At 44.6% G+C, this 22,072-nt stretch overlaps 1 protein-coding gene across 1 annotated transcript in view; it reads right to left on the bottom strand.

The window, feature by feature from the left end:
• Positions 1-5,628: 5,628 nt before the first annotated feature.
• LOC306792126 (carboxyl-terminal PDZ ligand of neuronal nitric oxide synthase protein) overlaps positions 5,629-22,072 on the bottom strand; it is a 34,630-nt gene continuing 18,186 nt past the window's right edge. Inside the window, exons 5-11 of the mRNA XM_079289142.1 lie at positions 20,992-21,100; positions 19,660-19,801; positions 18,697-18,869; positions 15,673-15,834; positions 14,550-14,751; positions 12,615-12,945; positions 5,629-6,317 (exon numbers count right to left, since the gene is read on the bottom strand). Of these exons, the coding sequence (XP_079145268.1) occupies positions 5,783-6,317; positions 12,615-12,945; positions 14,550-14,751; positions 15,673-15,834; positions 18,697-18,869; positions 19,660-19,801; positions 20,992-21,100 (1,654 nt within the window). The 3' untranslated portion in view covers positions 5,629-5,782. The remainder of the gene's footprint in view (positions 6,318-12,614; positions 12,946-14,549; positions 14,752-15,672; positions 15,835-18,696; positions 18,870-19,659; positions 19,802-20,991; positions 21,101-22,072) is intronic.

Below are 22,072 nucleotides of genomic sequence, written 5' to 3'. Positions count from 1 at the left end.
CAACAACAAAAAGCAAGAGTGGTCACACTTGTGCCAAGGCAGGGAGGCAGAGGCAGGCTGAGAGGCGGCGACTAAAAGAAAGCTGATGGAAATGGAGCAAGGTAAGCTGAAATTATACTTGTGGCCCCTCAGGGCCGCAAGAGGATGTGTGAGAAATGGGCAACTTGGATGAGGAAATGTCAACCATATTTACAGTTTTACACACAGTTGGATTTGTGCAGTCAAAACAAAAGTCAATATCAAGTTTTATAATGTCATTTTTTTTGCATTTCGTGTAAACTGAATTGAGAGTCCTGTATCAGTAAACAAAGATGTAGAAACGAAGCGGGAAGAAGCAACATAACTGCCTGCATGACTCTTTGTTCCTTATATTTATCAGCATTCTCACACTCGGTTTAATCACTTGGACAACGTCAGTGAGAAGAGGAAGTGAACTGTGCTGAAACTGTCTTGGGGTGGAGACTCATTTTGGGTCCATGGGTGTGGATGACAGAGGCAGCATATTTAGGAACAGTGAATGAGCGGAAATGTGCAAGTTACACAAGCTATGATTGTCTTCATATTGTATCAATGTAAAATGCATTGCCATGCAATTACAGATATTCATGGTCCCAAGACAATGAATCCTAATGCCTTTGGTGATCCCGACTGTTCGTTTTGCGCAAAGTTTAATTTGGCCACTACTTTGGTTCATGACCTAATAAATGCTGACAAGCTAACACGCAAAACTAAGATGTTCACATTTTCATTTTGAGCCACTGAGATGGGTGGTGGAGCTCGCAGATGTTACAAATGTGACAAAGACTCCTAATGTTGTGATATCAGTGACTGAATCACTGAATTAGATACATTTTTAGGAAGTACACTACCGACGTGCTACAAAGCTATTTTTTCATTTATTGGATATAAAGTTATTTAAAAGGATGAGATCCCGAGAGTGTGATTGGCTGCAATCTGTCGACCCTCCGTGACTCGTTCGCTTCCAGGACCCTGAAGCGAGCAAGAAGGATTGTAGCCGACTGGACATAAACTGCTCTTGCCTCTTCCATCTGGCAGGAGGCTGCGGTCCATCAGGACCAAGATCTCGCGCCATGACAACAGGACCCCCACTGACTCTTACATCCCAGGACACTCCTTTCCCTATTCATATACACTTGGCACGTATATAATACACTTGTTTTAATATACTCGTTTGTTTACCATATTTTATTGTAAAGTTCACTACGTTTCCATTTTTAAATCATGTCTTGTATTTTGCACTGTGTTAATCGTTTAATCTTAAGTTCCTTGTATGTGTAACACACTTTGGCAATTAAACGGTTCTGATCCTGAGATGGTGACTAAGAGGGAAAGGTGAATAAAATGATTTTGACAAAATCATGAATTTGTGTAACACGAATGCAATAACTTTCTATCACTTATTTGTTACACTCAGTAAAGCCTGTATGTTTTTAACCTTGAACGTGCTGCGCAACAGGCAGAGGGATATTTACTTGGCGTAAAGCTTATCAAGTTACAAAGTCAAGGATATGGTGGAGATCATGTGACAACACAGAAAGCAATAAACACTCGAGTTATCACATGACTGTGGAGTGTAATATTTAGCCTGTTTTGTTTTAAACAGTTGAGTGAAAGCCAGTTACTGGGTGTGAATGTTTTCCCTTATTAATTGAAGTTTCCATCTCACAATCATCGTGTACCCTGGTGCAGATAACAAAATGCAAACGCTGTATTACTATTCTGCACCACACCACGTCCATGCTCACGAAAAAAGCAAAAAGGGTGCCAAACCTCCAACCCCATGTTCACATGCAGTCATCTCCCTCGCTCCTCCTTCCGTCCTCTGATCTTCTGTGGGAAGATGCTGCCAATCGCCTCCAGCAGCTGGTAGAAACCACAGCGCTTTTCAGCCAGATATAATATTATGCTGTAATTCCATGTTCATACTCTCTGTGCAAAGCCATCAATTATCATATTCCCGAGACTCCCTCTGGATATTTAGCTTTCAACAAAAGGGTGTTTACATTTTTTATTCACACAATATAGTTACAATAATTCTCAGCAGTTTTCATCTGCACATTTTGTTTGCCAATGACACCACCTGGCTCTGAATTACACTTTATTACCATTTCTTCCAATGTTATGTTCGGTCTGTGAGTGGGTGTTAATGGCTGCTGTTGTGTTTTTTCTGAACATGCACAACATCTGACGTCTGTGACAAATGAAGTGTGAGTCATGGGTTAAGTAACTCAGCATGTAACACTATAAGCTGACCATCTTTTGGCAGTAGCTTCATATTTAACAGACAAACTATGAGAGTCTCAACGCTCCACAAGAAAGCAAATGTTTCCCAAACTGTTGCACGATTACTTTAACAGTGAGACTCATTGACCTTTGTTACAGGTGTAGTTCACATCAACATACTGTAGCTCGACTCTTGGCGAGCCAACAGAAACACAGCACACTTCAACCCACCTCCTCAGCGTTCCCTCTGCTGGCCTCGGCTTCAACCCCTCCATGCGGTCAACTGGCCAAGCAGCAGCTCTGAAACAATATCTCCTGCTCAGCTCTTGTAAACTCGCTGAGCAAGCTGACTCGCTGAAGTCGTGTTTCTTTCTTTGGACAACTCCCATTAGACACACACACACACACAAATCGAAATCAAAAATCACTTTCCAGACTTGTCATCACAAACTATATTTCGCTTTTCAAAAAGGGATGAATGAGATGTCAAAGTGCCAACAAGAGCTTTCTTGGCTTTCAGACTGTAGCCGACCAGGTTGTAAAAGTCGTATTACTTCTCCTCCACTTGACTTCAGAGGAAAATAATTCTGTGGAACGGAAATGCTTTGAACCGAGGGGTTATTGCGTTTCCTCCAGACACCTAAAGCCCTCACTCACAGGCTCTTGAAGGAACTCTGTGACTCAGAACACTTCATGCCCGTCCATCGCCCTTGAGAGAGAAAAAATAAATGCAGCATTAATTACCCCAAATTCCTGATGAAAAGGAGTCAGGATGTCACACCGAAGATGTAGGCGCTCCTCCGCTGAGACTTCAAGAGCAAAAGGATCAGCTTCTCCATGACGTTCATGTTCTTGCTGCCTGCCGCATGTCTCCACAGCCCCACCACTGTGTCCTCTTATTCCCAGCTCCATCCATCTGCCTGACAGCAATGTTTGCATATCTGAGATGACGGTCTTCCTAATAAAGCCGTGACACTGTGAGGAAAAGACTGCAGCGAGGCAGCAGAGGGATGCTCCACTGTGTCTGGAGCGTTTGTCAAATACAGATTCTTTCTCTTTTAAGTTTTAAGTTTGGGCCCATTCATGACATTAACTCATGTTCATTTGTCACAGACGTCAGATATTATGCATGTTCAGAAAAAACCCCAACAATAGCCATTAACGCACAGACTGCACATAACATATTGGAAGAAATGGTAATAATTACCAATATGTTTTTTTTTCTTATTGTATAATCTTACATATATATATATCTATATTAAAAACTAAAAAAGGAGCATCAACGTGATTGATATGGCAAATTTCTACCATGTGGATTAGATTTAGTCGGGGGTACTTTTTTTTGAATAATTTAGAAAATCTCTTAAAGCTCTAATAGCAACAAGAAAGCCAAATCTGCCGTCTTGTCTTCATTTCCGCTGGCAGCTGTTAAAATGAGCAACATATGCGCCTGTGATCACCCGCCTCACACACGCAGCTCTTTGATCACTGCCTCGCTCCTATACCACGACCAACGACTTTCCAGCAGCATTAATGGGCACATGAAGGGACGGCGTCCATCTACGTAAAGACGCAGAGCCAAGGTTAACAGTCTGCACGGAGCGCCGGTCTGGCTCTTTGCAGGTACGGCAGATTGACCGCAGTCTGGTATTGAACCAGCTGAGATGGAGGCCACCTCTCTGGAGAGAAAGAACAAGAGAGCAGGGAGACGCTTCAACTCACCGCAGCTGCACAGACATACTGCATTATTGCTTAGCCAGTTGGGGAATTCCAAGTTGAAGGAGGGCGTGAGGGCTCCTGCCCTGTGCCACACATGAAACGCACCACACACTTTCTGGTGTTTAGCCTGCATCAGGGGTGATGTTTGCACTCCTGAGATAACAGCGCAGCAGGGGAAATAACAGCTCCAACACCTTCGGGCTGAGGATTTCCCGTTTGCTTCCATTCTCAATACTGCATTCCACTGACGCCCTGAACCCATTAGGCCCCGTCAGTCATCTGTTCCCTTCTCGCAGCGACCGTGTTACACTGAGCAGAGCTGAGCTCTGTACGCCCGGGGACAACAGAGAGGAAACAGCACGACTTAGAGGAGGCACCGCGGGTGCAGAACAGCTCAGAGAAAGTGACAGAAAGTCTCTGCAAGCCGTGAAAATGCGACGCGTGTGGGAAAGAGCTTTAGAGACATGAATTCTTAATGCCAAATGTGAATGTAAGGAGACGTAATGAACGCAGAGTAAAAGGGCAGATGAGGAGCGCTTGTTCCTGCCACATGTGATGTTGAGAAAAGCCTCGTTTCGGGGAGTTAAAAGCCTTCGGGCCTTTTACACCTGCACCGTTACACCACCAACCTTCATCACCTCAGCTGCTTCTCCTCTTGCGTCCATTTATTATCACTGAGACCTGCTTAATTGAATAATTATTATTATTTCCTGCTGATAACTTTCTCTGATTATTTATCGCTTAATCTATAACACGTTCAGTGAATATCTGAAAAAATATATAAATATGTGAAGCTTCATTTTTCCTCACAGCTCAAAATGATTCATAATTCAGGATTTTCTCAAAAACAGAGGAATCCATCTTGCCGAGCTGTCTTTGGGCCTCTGATTCCCCAATTATCTCCCCATTGTGAGTGAGGGCTCATTTAATAACACACTACCCACTCAGAGAGTTGCAATACAAAGCGTTCAAGGCTGTTTGCTCGATTTATTTTTGAGGGTTTGCTTTCTTCCTGCACTAAAATATCTTACATTTAATGTTTTTTGGAAGATACAACCATGCTACATACAGAATCAGTGCAATACAGCATTCAAAATCCAGACGGATATTCCACTCATCTCTCCAGTGCTGCTTCAAAGCCGGCAAGCCTGGAACGCCCCAAATACAAGGAGCACAAACACATTCTAAAACGCACTCAACAGCCACGAATGGATGTGCACAAACCTAAACACAACTGCACTTGCTCCCTTCTATCCTCCCTTTATCTGACTTCCTTGTTCTTTGCTTCCCCTCCCATCATCCGGTCAGGTGCTTTACAGAAGGCGAGGCTCTTCCCAACATCACCGACATGCGCGTGATCATCACGATCACTGTGAAATCTGCAGAATGCGACAGTTTCGACAATAGCTTGCACCACAGCGAAGCATCATACAAAGGAAATGTTTGACGGTCGACTACTCGCAAAAATAAAACGTGTTCCCTCGTTCTCTTTAGATTCTACGGTGACTTAACGCGTGACCATAACAGTGCAAGAGTTGCTACATGTATTCTGCTTAACATTCTAGTCGCTAAAAAGTAAATTAGATCATCAATTTAATTACAAAAATACTAAATCTGTCTATTGGCTGATCATTTATACAATCGATAATGTTGCAGTAACCGGTATATGCTATGTCTGTACTGTGTCATAAGTGGATGGAAGAATTAAAGGTCCTGTAATGGAGCCCAGTGCAAACACAGGAGGGTCAGACGGTAGGTATTGCATTAAAAGCTGATTGAAGGACAGAGTGAAAGGTCTCCAGGGGCCCATCAGCTCCTCCTAACTCCGCTGGGGGACATTAGGGTCTTCCTGATTGCTCTCCACCAGCTCATCCTCAGAGAAACTGATATGAAGGCAGGTATCATTCAGAGGAGCAGAGAAGGGCATCGGCCGCTCATATGTGTCCGGATGCGAGGCGAGGGGCTCAGAGGAAGAGAGAACAGCTTCGTTTCTCTCCTCCGGGGGACTGTCACAGCCGCTGGAGGCCGTCATAAACGTCTCGCGGTCTCCGAACAGGTCGTCGTCGTCGCGCAGCGCCGACAGCAGGGACTTGGTCTCGGAGCGGACGCCCGAATCCTCGCTGACCGAACAGGAGCTGCTCTCGCCGTTGCTGAGGGAGTGGAAATCAGCAGACGACAAGGAGCTCGGGGTGACGTCCGGGAACGAGAGGCTACTGCTGCTGCTGGGGGCCCCGTTGTCAGCGGCGACCTCTCCGGGCTTTGGCGCCGCTGTGACTTCTGTTCCCGGAGAAAAGGTCCTGCTGGCCCGCTTGCGGTTCATGGAGGGTGGAGGGTCAAGTTTAGGGATCATAAACCTGCCGGGGAGAGAACAGAGAAAGCGGTTAGTCTGACACAACGCCTTCATTGGTTATCATGTTGAGAGTAGATCCATTCAGACATCTTGTCCTAATCGTGCAAATTCAGATTCAGCCCTCCTCTCTACCAAGCAGGTGCACGACAATCAGCCTGAAGCTCGTTTTCCTCTCCATCAGTCATGTTATACCCCATTAACCTACGGTGACATAAGCTGTTACTAGACAAGATCGAAACTCCCTCTCTCACTGGCTCCCTGCCGTTTCGGCCGTCTGAGGAACTATCTACATCCCACAGCTGCCCTGTTGAGAAGAGAGAGGCACGGGGGAAGAAAGGCAGTCAAAGAAAAAGAGAAAGGAGCTGCAGGCGTCCCCCTCCTCAAACACACACCAGAAATAGCTCCACTGCAGTCTCTCTCGCTGTGAAAACAGAAATGCCACAACTAGCACCAGTGTGCTCAGCCACACACAATCAATGTCATTCTCTTGGACAATGAGTCCTAACGAGCCCCGCCTCCTCCACCGAGCCACATCATACCGGTGGCTGCTGTGAAATCCGGTCCACGGTTGGATCCTGGTCTCAGTAATGAACTTATGCGACTTGCTGATGTGTTTACCGTTTCTGCTTCTGGAGGAGATTGGTGTTGATCGCTACGCTAATGACAGACTTGTAATGGTGCAGGGAACCCATCACCAGAGATCATTACGGTGCCACGGTTTCCCTCCACCGACAAATGGAGACGCACAGACATACATACAGCACTGTGGGGTAAAAGTCAAGTTGAACTCCACTGACTCCAATGTCACAAGCGGTATCATTGGTTGTTATGGTGGCACCGTGGTACATCTGTGGCTCCACCACTTTGGCCCGGAAAAGACGATTGAATTGCTGTGAATTGTATACAGACAATCATGGATGAAGCCTGCTGACTTTCATGATCACCTGACTTTACCGCAAGCAACACCATGAGGCCGATGTTTTTGAGATTTAGAAAATACTTTTGATGATTTCCTTGATTTCTCCTCTCGTGCCACGAGTGGATTTAAGTCTTTCTTTATTCTCTGAAATATCTTAACATCCACTGAATGGATTTGAACACAATTTGGCACAGACACTCATGGTCCCCAGAGGATGAATCATTATGCCTTTCCTGACTTTCCCTCTAGCGTCACCATGTGGTTTTCACAAGGTGATTTTGAGTGAAACAACAATTGGATAAACTGTCATGAAGCTGTGCTCATTGTTCTATTTGAAGAAATGACATGAGGGAAGTGACAGTGACTGATGGAGTAGATCACAACACAAAATGAAACCCTTGGATATTTGCATTGTTTCCTCGCCAGGGGTGATCGTTCCTCTGGGGCTTATAAAGATAAACTGTCCAGTTTGAAGTTTGATTATTTTTGTCTGCTGCCAAGTTGTGGAGATGAATCTGCAGCAGTTTCCAGGAGCAGGCTGGTCTCATTGTCATAACTCTGACTCAGCACTCCTCTCTACGGTCACATCGACGCCTCTCTCCACCTCCCTCTCCTGGGTCTTCTCTTTCTCCCTTTATTACTCCCTCGTTGTCTCTCCATTCATCTCGCTCCAGCCTCATTCAGCCTCACTGCCATGCATCTCTGCATTTATAATCCACTTCATTTGGAAATTCTATCTCATTCGTGACAAACAAGGAAAGCAGAATGGAATAAAAATGGACCCGCGGAGACTTGTGATACAGTAAGTTATCCATCACAGTGAGAAATCATTGGGTTTTCTTTTTCACAGTGAGAATCTTTTTTGCCAAAATGCAGCTGAAGACGTCTTCTAAATTGCTGCATGAACTGTAACTGTGGGGAAGCGCTGACGTCAGAGAATAAGCTTGTTTTGGACAATGTTGGGCAGTAACAGATTGCTGTGGTGTTACCGAGCAGTGTAAGGTATTACAATGTCCAAAACAGCAATTATATCAGTTATTAATCCAATGTGCACAATCATGCATTCAATAGTTAGGACCCTCAGTTGAAATTTAAATGATGAATAGCCAAAGTAATGTAGTTATAGAACAAGGAAAGTAACAAATTACTTTTGATATCAAGTATGAAGTGAATTCACATTATTCCTTTTTAAAGGAGTAATAAATAAAAAGTAACTGAGTAACTTGCCCAACACATTGTCTTTCCCATGATGCTCATCGCTTGTTATCCATTTTGGTCAGATTCTATAAAGCAAAACATGCACATGACACAAAACCCACACACTTCAATATAACAAACCTCCCTTCACCACAGTGAGCGGAAGACCGGTGCATCAAGAGGTGCTCGTCCTCTTCCTCTCCTCTGACAGCTTTACTGTTCAGGTGGAACCTCCACTGACAAGTTAATACCAGATGCTGACGAGAGCATTTCTTCTATTTTAAGTATGCGAGGACAAAGAAAAGCCCTCGCAGTCCAACACAGTGCATGAAACACAGACTGTGCTACCGTGCGCATGGACATGGCATGACATGGTTCAAGTTTGTTGGTTTGGGCAGACTGACGGGGGAATGAGGGATGGTTAGATGAGGAAGAGGAAGAGCAGGAGAGGGTCCTCGCACCTGTACCAAAGAGAGGCAACAGTTAGACTACAGAGGTTCAGGGAGCCATGTAAGGGACGAGTGAATTTAAAAGCCCACAGCAGCAATTTAGTACGTTTTAGCACATTAAAGCCACGATGCGGAGGATATTATCAACTGGATACTTTAATACTACAGTACCCATGAGCCTCTGCTGTATTTGCAATGGAGAAAAATGATTCCACTACTACGTTGTGAATAGAACACAATGCCATGATGACATTTCATTCAAAATTGACCCAGAATCAATTTAAGCTGCAAATTGTTTTATCATTGTCTCAAGCTACCGCCAGCCAAAAACAGAACTGTTATGTGGATGATTGTTAAATTAAAAGGGATTTTGGGAGTCATAACCTCTCAGCTTACAGTTTTGTGCACACAGGCCTGTACTTTTTCATCAACGAAGATACATTTCAGCGCCATAGTCTTTTGTACTGAAGACTCAGCTGAGAGAGTTTCACGCCCAAAGCAGCCATGAAAGTGCTCCGACTGTGATCCACCATCAATCGAGAAAAATACCAGCGGAGCCCAGAACAGCTGTACACCGTCTGCTCCTCTCACCAGTCCACCCCAGGAACACTGAGCTGGATGACAAGCGTCCCTACTTTCTACTAATATCACCACGTGGTAACGGATCATACTGCAACAATGTTCTCCGTGTTGGGTTGTCTAACTTTGAAAGTTACTGTATTTTTACACCATAATGAATGCAACCCCATGGCAGTAAGGTAAGCGATCAACCTCAACATGTCTATTCTTTGGGAAAACATACAGAACCGCTCGTATGGACCTGAAAGGTATATATTATAGGGATGTGCCTCAGGCCATTCACTGCCAAGACGTCTTAAAGTGTGACATAAAAATTCATTTAGAGACCATGTGTATCTGCAAAACACATGACTCATAAGCACAGCATGCAGATTTACCATTTAATAAACAGGAATTAAGCAGGCAATCAGGAAGATAGCATGAAAGAATAACACATACAATAACAATTTCATATTAAAAACAACAACAAAAAGAAAACAAGCTCTGCAGATCAACAGGTGGAGACAAATAAAAGGAATCAATATCTTCCCATGTCTCTGGACAGAAGGTTACCAGTAAAAATCATTCACCCTTCAGCCTTTGAGACACACACACACACATCCAGCTCCAACGGCTGGAAATATCATCCGTTACAATTCCATCACTGCAATTAAATGCCGCTGAAGCCCTGACACGCAGGAGATGATGTTAACGATGAAGAGGGAAAACAAAAAAGGATCGAGGGGGAGGAAGAAGATCCCCGGATAGGTCAGGAAACGTGATGATGCAACATACAATACTGTCAGAGAAAGAGAGTGCAGCCGATAGCATGCCAGGGGAAAGCACGACTCACTTGTGAATAATACATCGTTGGGTGTTCATATAAGCTGGTCACCACATGCGTTTGTTTTCACTCTGTGTGGGCATCCTGCTGCTTTGAGCAGCATGGCTCTGGGGATGACAATGTTGGTTGATGGGTTGGTCCAAGTACTGGATAAGATTGCAAAGACATTTTACACGGATGTATTTGTGTTTCCCAGACAATTTCCCCAACTGACTTTGTTGATCCTCCAGCACCAGCATGAGGTTGACATTTGTGGTTTTGCCATGAAACCTGGTCCAGACATTCATGTCCCCCTGAGGATGAATTGTAATATTTTCGGTCATCCCTTAACTTTTCCTCCAGCGCCATCGTCAGGTCAGGATATCCACAAAACTAGCATGGCTGCCGACTCTTGTGTGTGTGTCATGAATAAAAAGGACAAAGAGGTTGATGACTCAAAAAGTTGCAAATAATATGGTGCAATGTTGTGCCCACAATGTGTATTTTAAATCTACGATTACATCCTGTTTTGATCCTACTTCCAATGTTCTGTTTGTTGTGTAAAGCGTGACTCACGCCATGGTTCAGCATTGTGTTGCCAACATAACATATGCAGTGATCATACAGCGCTGGAGTCAGTGGGCCAGCTGGAGAGCACATGGACAATGTCTGTGTCGGTTGATAATGCCTGTGTGATTTAAAGCTGAATGGCACCGATAATGTGAAGGGGAATAACCCTGCATGACCAGCCCTGGACCCAAGGGGGAGGTCATCTTAGTCAGGGCGAAGAAAGGGAGGAAGAGGAGGAGCAGAGACGGTCAGAAGAGTGTCTGTCTGCTAGCTCGTGGTACATAAAATAGGGCCACTCGGGCTGTAAACATTGATTCGTTGGGGAAATCTGGAAAACAAGAGCAAATGGAAGCAATAAAATGTGCCGTGCAGGGGGGGGGGGGGGGGGGTACACCAGACTGTGCCAAAGGTAATGCAAAGGAGTTTAGAGAGGGAAAGCAAAATAACACAACGGAGCTAAAGTTTCCATTTCCTCAACCCTCATTCTGTCTTGTTCTCGTGATTTAGTGAGATGAAAAGATATAGTTGAGTCGCATAAGCAGAGAAACGTACCATTTAAAAACATTGAAAGGTCACATCATAAACTAAGCTGCCAATTGTTCTGTTCAGCAGGCAAATAAAGAGCCTTTTTCTGCAGTCATAACCTGGCTTTTCATTATTTTTATACGCCATTTGTGAATAAACTACAGTGTAAAGCTCGATGATTACTATTTACAGAAAGATGACATCACTCGGGAGAGGAGGCAAACAATCGCCAATAAAAGAGGGGGAGGATGGCCGAGAGGGGAGAGCCACTTTAGAAGATAAAAAGCCCCGGTGGTGTATTTCTGAGCTGCTGAATCTCTCTTTAAGGCCTTTGCGACCGAACACAGAAGAAGTGTTGTTCAGAAGGAAGAGTGGCAGACAACTATTGAAGTCAGTTGTTACGTTAATTTTCTCCTCGTCTGTTTTGAAATCAACTTGAATGTGGATTGCTTTCAGGAAGAGAGACAGCGAAAAGCAAGAGAGGAGCGACAAATTAAGTGCGAAGATGAAGAGGACTGAGGAGTTTGTCCTGCTTGGGAGCTCTGCTTGATCTAATGTAGGAAATGTTTTCTTTTTTTTAACTATAGCTGCTCTTTTGTTATGGCTTTAAGGAGATTAAAAGCTCATCAAAAAGTAATTAGATGCTGTGGCTCCACGTATGCATCGAAGCTAACGTCTGCTTGTGTATCAGTGAGCTGCATGCCAGCGAATAGACATTAAGTCAAAAAGTACAGGAGGGGAAACAGCGAGAAGAGCCTGAAAGATCCCTGAAAAGCAAAACCTCACAAATTATTCCCCCCCCCCCAAAAAAATCCATTTACTGTCTTTAATCTCTCAAGGCATGTCTGAATGGCTTTTCAAATTAAGTTATTTCATGAAGTAAAAACACTGGGACGGAGTTAAGCTGATGGAGTTTCCTTGTTTCTCTTGAATCTCATTCTCTCACAAGCTTCTCTGATTCCTTCTTTCAGCCACAAACCTGATCCCCTCTGTTTGTACAACCCCAACCTCCCTGTGTTCTGTAATCCCCCCGATTACAGTCACACTTTCATTAGCTGCAGGCCGTTTCTGCTGAGTTGAGCAGTTCTCCACTAATACCACTAAAAGCTACCTGCTGTGTATGTCACTGTGTAGCCTGGCTACCTCAAACACAAACTGACTGGCACCACAATTTCGGAAATATTTGCTTTCTGGCAGAGAGTTAGATGAGAAGATCGATACCACATTATTTTCTAATAAACACGCGGACATTCATCTTACTTTCCATCCATGTTGGCCGAGTTCCTCAACGTGAACGGGACGATCTCATTGCACGAGCTCCCCTTGGTGTCCGCTGTCCCATTGGCCCTGATGAAGGGGTCCAGATCCCCGTTGACGGGTGCAGCTGGTTCGGTGCCGTTCTCCAGGTTGAGCAGGTTCAGGTAGGACTCGGCGCAGTCCACTTGGGTGGAGGAGAGGGGTGAGGCTTGGAGCGGCCATGCAGGTGTGGCGGTCATGAGCTGGTCCAGGGTCTGGCTGTAGTGATTCTTCAGATTCAGAGACAGAGCCTTTGCTGCCGAAGACACCGAGCTGCATGGCGACTGTTGACCACCTGGAACAGACAGAAGACAAATCAACACAATGCCACCGTTAACAAAACAAGTAAAGATTCAACTGCAGCCAACATGTTGGCTTCTTGGCGCTGTTTCTAAAGAGCTCTCTTAAAGTGCTGACTCTTATGAAGAGAATGGAGGCGTTGGCACGGTGCCAGTGGGAGCACTTAGCACAGCCATCTGAGATTAGCATTTTCTATCAGAGGGACTAACATGATTAATACAAGCATGAAACACGAGGTGTCATTTTTAAAATGTACCGGTACACACAAAAACACACAAGTAAAAACGCGTACAAAGATGAATCATACATAAACAAACACACATTCAGCTCTGCCCACTGTGTGTGTGTGTGCGTGTGGTTGTTCATTATTATTTTGGCAAGACTGACCGCTCTTTTAGCTCCTGTAAATACATCCCTCCTCCAAAAACCCTCCTTTGGGACAAAGTGTGTGTATAAACTCCTACTGAGAACACAGTCTGAGTGTGAGACAATGCGGACAGAATGTGTTTTTGAATACATTGTGATTACATAATCTGCTTTTTGTTGAGTACAGAGATGCTATTGTGTGTAAGAATATGCTGTTTACACACGTTGTGTTACACAGAGCGAGTGTGGTGTCGATGCACGGCCCTCCATTTTAATTATCATTTCAAAGTGAGATCAATAATCCCATCCTGACGCATTTTATTGTAATGGACGAAACTGCAGCTCCAATATAACTTTGTACACATTCTACCTTTACAGAGTTTTATAATAAGAATATAAAAAAACCCTTTCTATATGATGCAGTCTGGTACAACAACACCACTCATTCGATGGCGATAACGTGGATTGGTTGGTACATCACTTTAGTGCAGACTGAAATATCTAAAAGAACCACATAAGATGCTGAGCGCATGGATCCTAATGCCTTTGGTGATCCCCTGCCTGTTACTCTCGTGTCTTTGCTCAATACTTTCCGATCAAATACCTGCAAAACTAATGACACTCCCTTCAGCCTCAGCAGTAGTTTGCATTTGTTGCTAATTAGAGAATGTTAGCATGCTAACACACTAAACTTAAAAAAAACAAACTTGTTTTCAGCCTTCAAGCAGATGAAATATGATCTCTGCATTTAACCCATCCGAAGCACTGAGGAGCAGTCATCATCATTACCATGAACTAGAGCTTCTCATTAGTCCTCATTAAGCATGCCATGAGTGCCCTTTCATACTGCAATCAAGACAACTTCAACATTCAAAGAAACCCTCACTAGAATCTACAACAAAGCTTTAAAATGGTTTTGCTCACACCTGGAGGACAAGGGTTTCTCCTCACGACAGATACAAACTAAATGCTCAAGTTGAGGACACCCAAAGGGGAATAGTCCTCGTGTTCACCTGCAGATCGGGGCTCAATACCTGGCCCACTTCTGCCCCATCAAACACAACCACGTGGAAGGATGTTTGCAGGCAGGAAGCCAGTGAGGGGGTCATGAATGACTACACCCAGCACCTGGCCGACAGAGAAGTGAGCAATGACCAGGACCGCAGCGCAAGCGGGAACCTGACCTGACACGAGTTCATCTGAGGGACTACACCGTTCCCACCAGTCACTTACTGTGTCCATTAGCTTGCAGCTCCCGTTGCGGCTGCCCTGGTTGTGTTTTTGGGGAGCGGGCCTCCAGCTCTTTCAGCTGCTGCACGAGCAGCGCCAGGTGCTGCAGCAAGTCCCTGTTCTGCAGCAGCAGCTGGTGGACGCGGGCCTGAGCCTCCATACGGGCAGTGGTCTCTGCTGCCATCTGATCCTTCAACAGCTGCACCTGTGGTGGAGGGCAAGGCGTGTGCATTTGTGTGAGATTTGATTTATAAGAAATAAATGAATAGATGCATTGTCCATTAAAATGTTTGTTTTTTTCTGTCTCATGCCTCAATTTTATAATGTTGCTCTATGAGATGATGATGATGATAATAATCCTGCCCATATCTACAATCCCAAGACTGTATCTGAAAGTAAGGACGGGGTGGCTATTTCGGTGGATCATTAACTTGCGGGTCGATATTGCTATGGCAGTGAAATCAGCCGGATCAGACGTGAAACACTAAAGTAAATATGCATTTGTGCTGCAGTTCCTCAGATGACGCCATAAATAGGAGGCTTGAAGAATCAATCGAGATGCACGGTTGCAAATGTGGCCCCGCTTGTGTTTTATCACGCTGCACTGACTGCTCTTCCATTGCTGAGTTGGTGCTGCCCCCTAGTGGGAGAGCATCGGCAGACGGCGGTGCACAGATAACGAGGCTCACGCAGGTTATTGGGGCTTGAGTGCGATAAACAGACTGATGAACTCGAGATGAAGAGCACCTCCATTTGTTTCTGTTCGCCTTAATTGTGCTCTGGATGTGTGATAGTGTGAAGCAGAATGTGTATTAGCCCAGTCAGCGTAAACCGGCTTTTACTGAAAACAGGTGAGATTTGAAATAAGTCTCACTGGATGATTTTACAAAGAGCAAAGGCTATGAGGAAATGTCAATGTCACGAATTACGACTTTTTGGTCGAATAAAACAAGACGTTTGAAGACATCGACTTGGGCTCTAGGAAGTTGCGACGGGCATTTTGTTCACTGAACTAACACCAAACGAATTAATCAACACTGAAAATAGGTGTAATACAGTAGTCGTAACACATTTTTACAGTTTGGTCATGATGCGCATACGCTGTGCATGGAAGCGTGTCTCCTACCTGTGCGACGGCCACCTGCGTGTGCTGCTCTTGCTGCTGTAGCTGCTGCTGAAGAAGCTGCAGGTAGTGCTGCGATGCCAGCGGCGTGAGAGAGCGAGAGCGAGGGCTGCTGGGAGTAACGCCCTGGGATGTCACGGTGAAGACGGACCTTCGATCAAAGTCCTGACCACAGACGCACACACAGAAAAGTACATCGCGTTGATGGAAGGAAAATGGATGTAAAAACATATTTGGTATTCTGACACATACTGTATTCTCCACAACAACCATCAAAGATACAACGGACTTCAATGTTGGACCCACTGCCAGTTTTTAATCCTCGTTAGATAATAGGAGCTATTTTTAGACCTTTGACCCCAGATTAATGCAATTAAACCAGTAGAATAGGAATCACCCAGTGCTCCAGAGTCCCTGAGACCAGGACTGCGACCCGCTGATCTGGAGTCCCCTGGAGCCCGACTGTAACCCCTCATCAGGACTGGAAGAGCTCATTATCACACCACACACTCACTTTCATCTCTCTCAATCTCCCTCCTCCCTGGATTTTAAGATCATTTTCCAAGATGATCTCTGGAGAAATTACCGAAGCAGCTTCATCTCCATTGGTCACTTGACCACTGACCCTGTGCTTCTGTCCCCAGAGACATCAGCACTGACCACAAAGATGGAGTTGGTGTGTTAGTGTGCCCAAGTCATGAACACATACAAAATAAATCTGTATAACTGCATACATTGCTACTGCTGTAATGCAAAATAACTTTCTTTGGCACACAGTATATTGTAACTCCTGTATCCCACCACTAGAGGGCGAAGTAGCACACTGTAAAGAAGAGCACTGAAGTTTCTCAGAAAGTGTTTCTTATATGAGAGAGCCCTCTACCTCAGGATATCATCAGCTTCCCTTAATAAGTAAGACATTCGAAATGCATGTCAAAAGAAAAGTATGTTTTAATTCGGGGCCGCAAGACGCAGGCTAAACACAAAGTAACACCGTCGTAAAACCACCACCATACCATCGCACCATGGGTTGCTTGGTCACTGTCAATCTAATCTGAATGGACCGCACACACAAAGTTAGGATGGAGCAAATTATCTGACTTTGTTAAATTATCACAAAATAATAAACAAAACAATTAAACTCATGAGCAGATTCAAGCCCCTGTAAAATTATGTTTTCGGGGCCTTTCTTTAACAACCATTCGTAGCAGCCCTTGAATTAATTTTTTAATTCAATGTTGTTTTGTCCAGCCTTGTGTTGCCTGTTTGCAATCCCCAACACAACCAGCATATTGTGTAGTATGTATCTTCTGGCCTTTTTTTCTGTTATCCTGATCTCTCATTATTCCTCCTTCCATCCCTCTCTCCTTGCTTATCTCCATGGAGCAGATGTTCGTGAACCCCTCAATGGGATTACGGTGGCGTTTCTCAGAAATCAAACGGAACAGACTAGGTTTTTTTTAGGGGGATTAAGTGTCCCCCTTTCAGAGCCAGCAGGAATATTCAGGTCCCCTCTCTCCAATCCAACTCTCGCTCTCTTCCAGTAGCATGATAACGGCGTTGTGGTAACACATCCAACGTAAAGCATCATGACACACCAAAGCCCGCATGTTTGCATCTTTTCATCCTGCGATAGTCAAAGAAGTCAGCTCCTAACTTCACAAGGATTTAAAGCCTGCGAAATCTCAAACACAGACCAACTAAACAGGCGTCTTTTTACCTCACGCAAGCGTGACCAGGTTGTTTCATGCCGACAGTATCTGCTGCCAACTGTGTGTTAGTCATGGAGAGCTGCAGTCAATGCTCTGGTCAGGTGCAGCAGTAGATGACAAAGCACTGTACTGTACTTCCTAAGTTCAATGAGCCATTTGGCAGCACTCCGCCTGGAGAATAGCATCAAACACAGCACTGAGGCCAAAGCAATGAATCACAGCAGAGGGATTCTTTCCTGTAGCTACAAGGACAGAAGCTGTCTGGAGCGAAAAAACAACAACCTGCAATCATTCAGATGTGGATGCTGCTGCAGGTGTCAGTAATAAAATCTGTGATGGAGACCGTCATGAGAATGTGGCGTTCACGATGTCACGAGTCCGCCCTTTGAATTTCACTGTTGTAAGGTTTAGCGGTCCAATGACTATGGCAAGGAATACAGCTTGAGGAAGGAAACGCACATTGTTAATAAGCTGTGGAACACTTAAAGGTGACGTGAAATAATATCGCTTCAATTCCAACTGTTGCCAACTTGGCAATTTTGTCACTGGATTTAACAACTTTAACGACCCACTTAGCAACTTCTTTTTCAAAAATGTCCCAAGCGACAAATCAACCAAACCGTACTTCCATTTAACAAGAACAGCTGACGATGAGGCTCGTCTGAAGTTAGCCATTTCGGTTTAGTTTCCTTTCTTTAATGCAGGACGGACACAGCGCTGAGCCGATGACTCAGCAGGCGTTGAAATAACCGCGTTGAAAATTGTGTCCATTGTTGTGGGAATCAGTGCTGTTAGCAAGCTAGGCTAACTAGCTTCTGCAGTCTGAATGGAATACAGCTTGCTAGCTTGTATTTTCTGAGTGGGATACAAACTTAGCAGAACAATGGCTCCACCTCATACATTTTTAATGGAGCAATGGGACAGATAGCTAGTACATAACCAAATATATGTGGGCTTGTTGAAAAGGGGGGAAAAAACACAGTACCTCCTAGCAATACCAGCCTTCAGATGTCAGTTAACCACTGCCATAGGAAATTCAGAGGCTTAACCCGTGGATGCCAATTACAAAAAACTGTATTATCCTCTTTACAAAAATTTAGTTTTTTAGTTCAGCTTTAAAACATTACATCTAAATCTCATTCTCCACCTCTGAAATGTAAAACAAGTCAGGCTTTTTGCCTTCATACTGCTGGGCAGGACTGTAGACAATTATATTATATCAAGCACAATAGAGTGTGCTTATTATAACCTTCTTGCCCTCAGCAATTCATTGTGTGTGTGTGTGCGTGTGTGTGTGTGTGCGCTGCAGTCTTACTATGATGGTCTGTCCAGGTTTGACCACGTTCAGTTCAGCCAGACTCTGCAGGATTCCATTGACTGCCTTTTCACACAGGGACGTGCCCGCTGAAGGATCTTCTCCCCCTCGTCTTCCTCCAAGTTTGCTGTCGTCCTCTTCCTCCCCTCGCTCTGCCCCCGTCAGCTTACGACCTGTGAAGGAAAACACAAGGACAATTAGGAAAAAACGTCGCCATCGCCTCTAGGGCTTACATAAAACAATGCACGAGTCTATTAAAAGCATACAAAAAGGGATGCCTTCATTGAGATCACTAAACCCTAAATTAATGCTACTTTGAGCACATACACAGTGGTCTAACCCCCACATGATCGACTCTGCCTGTCACACAACTGTCGCTCAGTGCCAGACAACCACTCATTCACGGTGCAAATTACAGTAATTACTGGAAACACCGGCAATCAACGTTGTGTTGAACTTGTAATCACGGGAAACTTGCCCTTCGGTACCCTCACATGAACCGAGCGAAGCATGAGGCTTCAGAGAACACTCAAGCCCAGATTAGCTTGATGTCGTTTCTTAAATCCGACGTCTGTGTTGTTGCCGTTTCATCGCTGTGCTGAATTAATGAGCTGGAGAGGTTTGATGGCTCCATTTAGGTTATAAAGAGGCGTGTAATGAAACTAAGGTCAAGCTTTAGCCTGGAGAGAGACGGTCCTCATGAGACCAAAATGACCACTAAAGGCTCATACACACCACATTTCCAATGTGGTGTGGCCTTCTGTTTGGCATACAAAGAGGTGGAAGGCTCGGTGTATTGCTTTATACTATAAATACCTTATTTTAATATATTGTCATTTACAGGTCACTGAAATCAGCCACAATAAGAAAGTAACCCAATATGCATGTTCGTCTGTGTTTATTTCGATGCACTCTGCACTGTGCACAGCAGATAACAGAGAACCGTCTTCAGGTAGGCCTCACCGTCGCTGCTGGACTCCTCTGTGGACTTGTCACTCTCTCCATCCGCCTGTCCGTCTGCGTCCTGCTCAGCATGCTGCAGACTGAGCTTGTGGCACACATCAAAGGACTGACCTACTGTGCGCACAATACGCATGGCCTGCGACTGTCAGCGAGAGAGAGGGAGACAGAGAGACAGAGAGAGAGACAGAGAGAGACAGAGAGAGACAGAGAGACAGAGAGAGAGACAGAGAGAGACAGAGAGACAGAGAGAGAGAGACAGAGAGAGACAGAGAGACACAGAGAGAGACAGAGAGACAGAGAGACAGAGAGAGACAGAGAGAGACAGAGAGAGACAGAGAGACAGAGAGAGAGACAGAGAGAGACAGAGAGACAGAGAGAGAGAGACAGAGAGAGACAGAGAGACACAGAGAGAGACAGAGAGACAGAGAGACAGAGAGAGAGAGTTTGAGATAAAAAGGCCAGATTTTTTGAGAAGAAGTATTCAACAACAAGCACCAAACACCACAACAAGTGATTTCACTGATCAAGTCCCCTCCTGTCTGCTACAAGATAAGTGAATCAGTGAAAACCCTGGTTGTAACCTTTGGACGGAGTGAAAACATGAACGCTCTCAGTCATCCTTGGCATGCCGTTGAATACAAACGATCAAATACTGATGACATCACTTCTGTGGAACAATTACAGCTGACTGATAATCGCTGGCCTGCGAGCCAACACTGCAGCAACACAAAGGCAAAGTTGTAAAACCGCATTCTAACCGCATCTGTTCCGTATTCACTGCAGGCTGTGGAGGAAATTAATTTAGCCACCAGAAATTAAATAAAACGTAAAACAAAAAATTGATTAACTGAGCTGACAGAATCAGGAAATTAATTCTCAAATCGAATATAAAATTAAAAACCGTAGAACACAAACAACCTTCAGTCACAGGTAGCTAGACACAGACAATTGAGGCAACTCTGCATGCGGTGTCCCACAGTGTTCTGCACACTTGCTGTATGCAGCTGTGGGGTTTAAATCAAGGAGCAATGACAGCAGCAGATTGAGTCGTGAGAGGAATACGTGCACAGGTTTTTACAGCTAGGAAAAGGAAGGAGCCTTCCTCAAAATGCAACATGTATTATGGCTCCAAGGCCTACTGACGCTGCTGATACATGAACATTTGTATCTCTTCTCCCTCTATGATGGTATTCTCCCTGTGTGAAATCTCAGGAGCGGTGAAACACAAGAGCAGCAGGGTTGTGCATGAAGCCTGTTCCCCAGACAAGTGTGTGTGTAATCAGCTGTGCATGTCTGCAGTCAGGAGGTGTGCGAGTGGGCTTTTTCTTGTACCGTCTTCTTTGACTTGAAGACGTTGCATCTGAAGGAATTATTGGAACCATCTCTCGCGATATAGCTGAAGATCTTTAAGTCCTGGGAGTCATGAGACACGTAGAAAATCCTGGAAAACATGACACCGAATGTAAATACATAGAAGTTACAGAAACCTCAAAGAAAAAGAAAATATATTTATAGACATTTATTTTCTTCTTCACAGTCACAATCCTCCTATTAACAAATAACCTGACCTAAAAAATCAAATAAAAGGGGACTATTTACAGTATAATTCTGTCTATAAATACATGCCAGACTACTGTAATGTCTTTGTGTCTTATATTGTACAAGTATGCCGTCTCGTCTGGCTCCGTCCTTGCAGTAAACTGGCAGAGCAGCGGGTCCATCTGCAGCTTTTACTGCTATAAAACAACTCCACTGGGAACCGGTCAAACAACTTATGACCGTCATCTACGGAAAGTCCCGTGAGACGGCGTGTACTATGTACCCCCCACTGCACAAACACACCCACAGTAACCCTAGCAGCAGGGACAAGTATACCCAGCACACACGGTTCCTCGATGAGGCGTGGCTTTGCCGAATGAGATCCTCCCACCGGTATATCATTTACAAACACACACACACACACACACACACACACAAGCTGGTTAGATGTGTGATGTTAAGACACTTATAAGTGGCTGCCTACTCCTTTCCATCACCGAGGTTTCCATCTCCATGAGGAGGTTGCCTTATTGGCTATAATTGCTTGTTTTTAGCCAGCCAAAAAAAAAAGAACAAAAACATATTTTACAGTTTACATGCTGAAAAACATTTGCGTCACCAAGTACAAGCTATAGATTATTTATTACGCGATCTTATGGAAGTGCATTTGGCACATGTAGCATTCGTACATTCAATCACATGAGTCCTGCATAGTAAAGTAGATGGGAGGGCCTGTAAAGACAAAGAGTCATCTCCATAGGTCCAGCTGCAGGATAGAACGTCCACAGAGACACATACAGTGTGTGTTATCTGCAGTATACTCGCAGTAATTGATTAACAGGAAGACGCAGAGTGGATAGAACAGACTGGACTG

The sequence above is a fragment of the Melanostigma gelatinosum genome, assembly GCF_949748355.1.
Source record: "Melanostigma gelatinosum genome assembly, chromosome: 18".
Classification (NCBI taxonomy): Eukaryota; Metazoa; Chordata; class Actinopteri; order Perciformes; family Zoarcidae; genus Melanostigma; species Melanostigma gelatinosum.
This window is presented reverse-complemented; position numbering and strand designations above follow the sequence as displayed.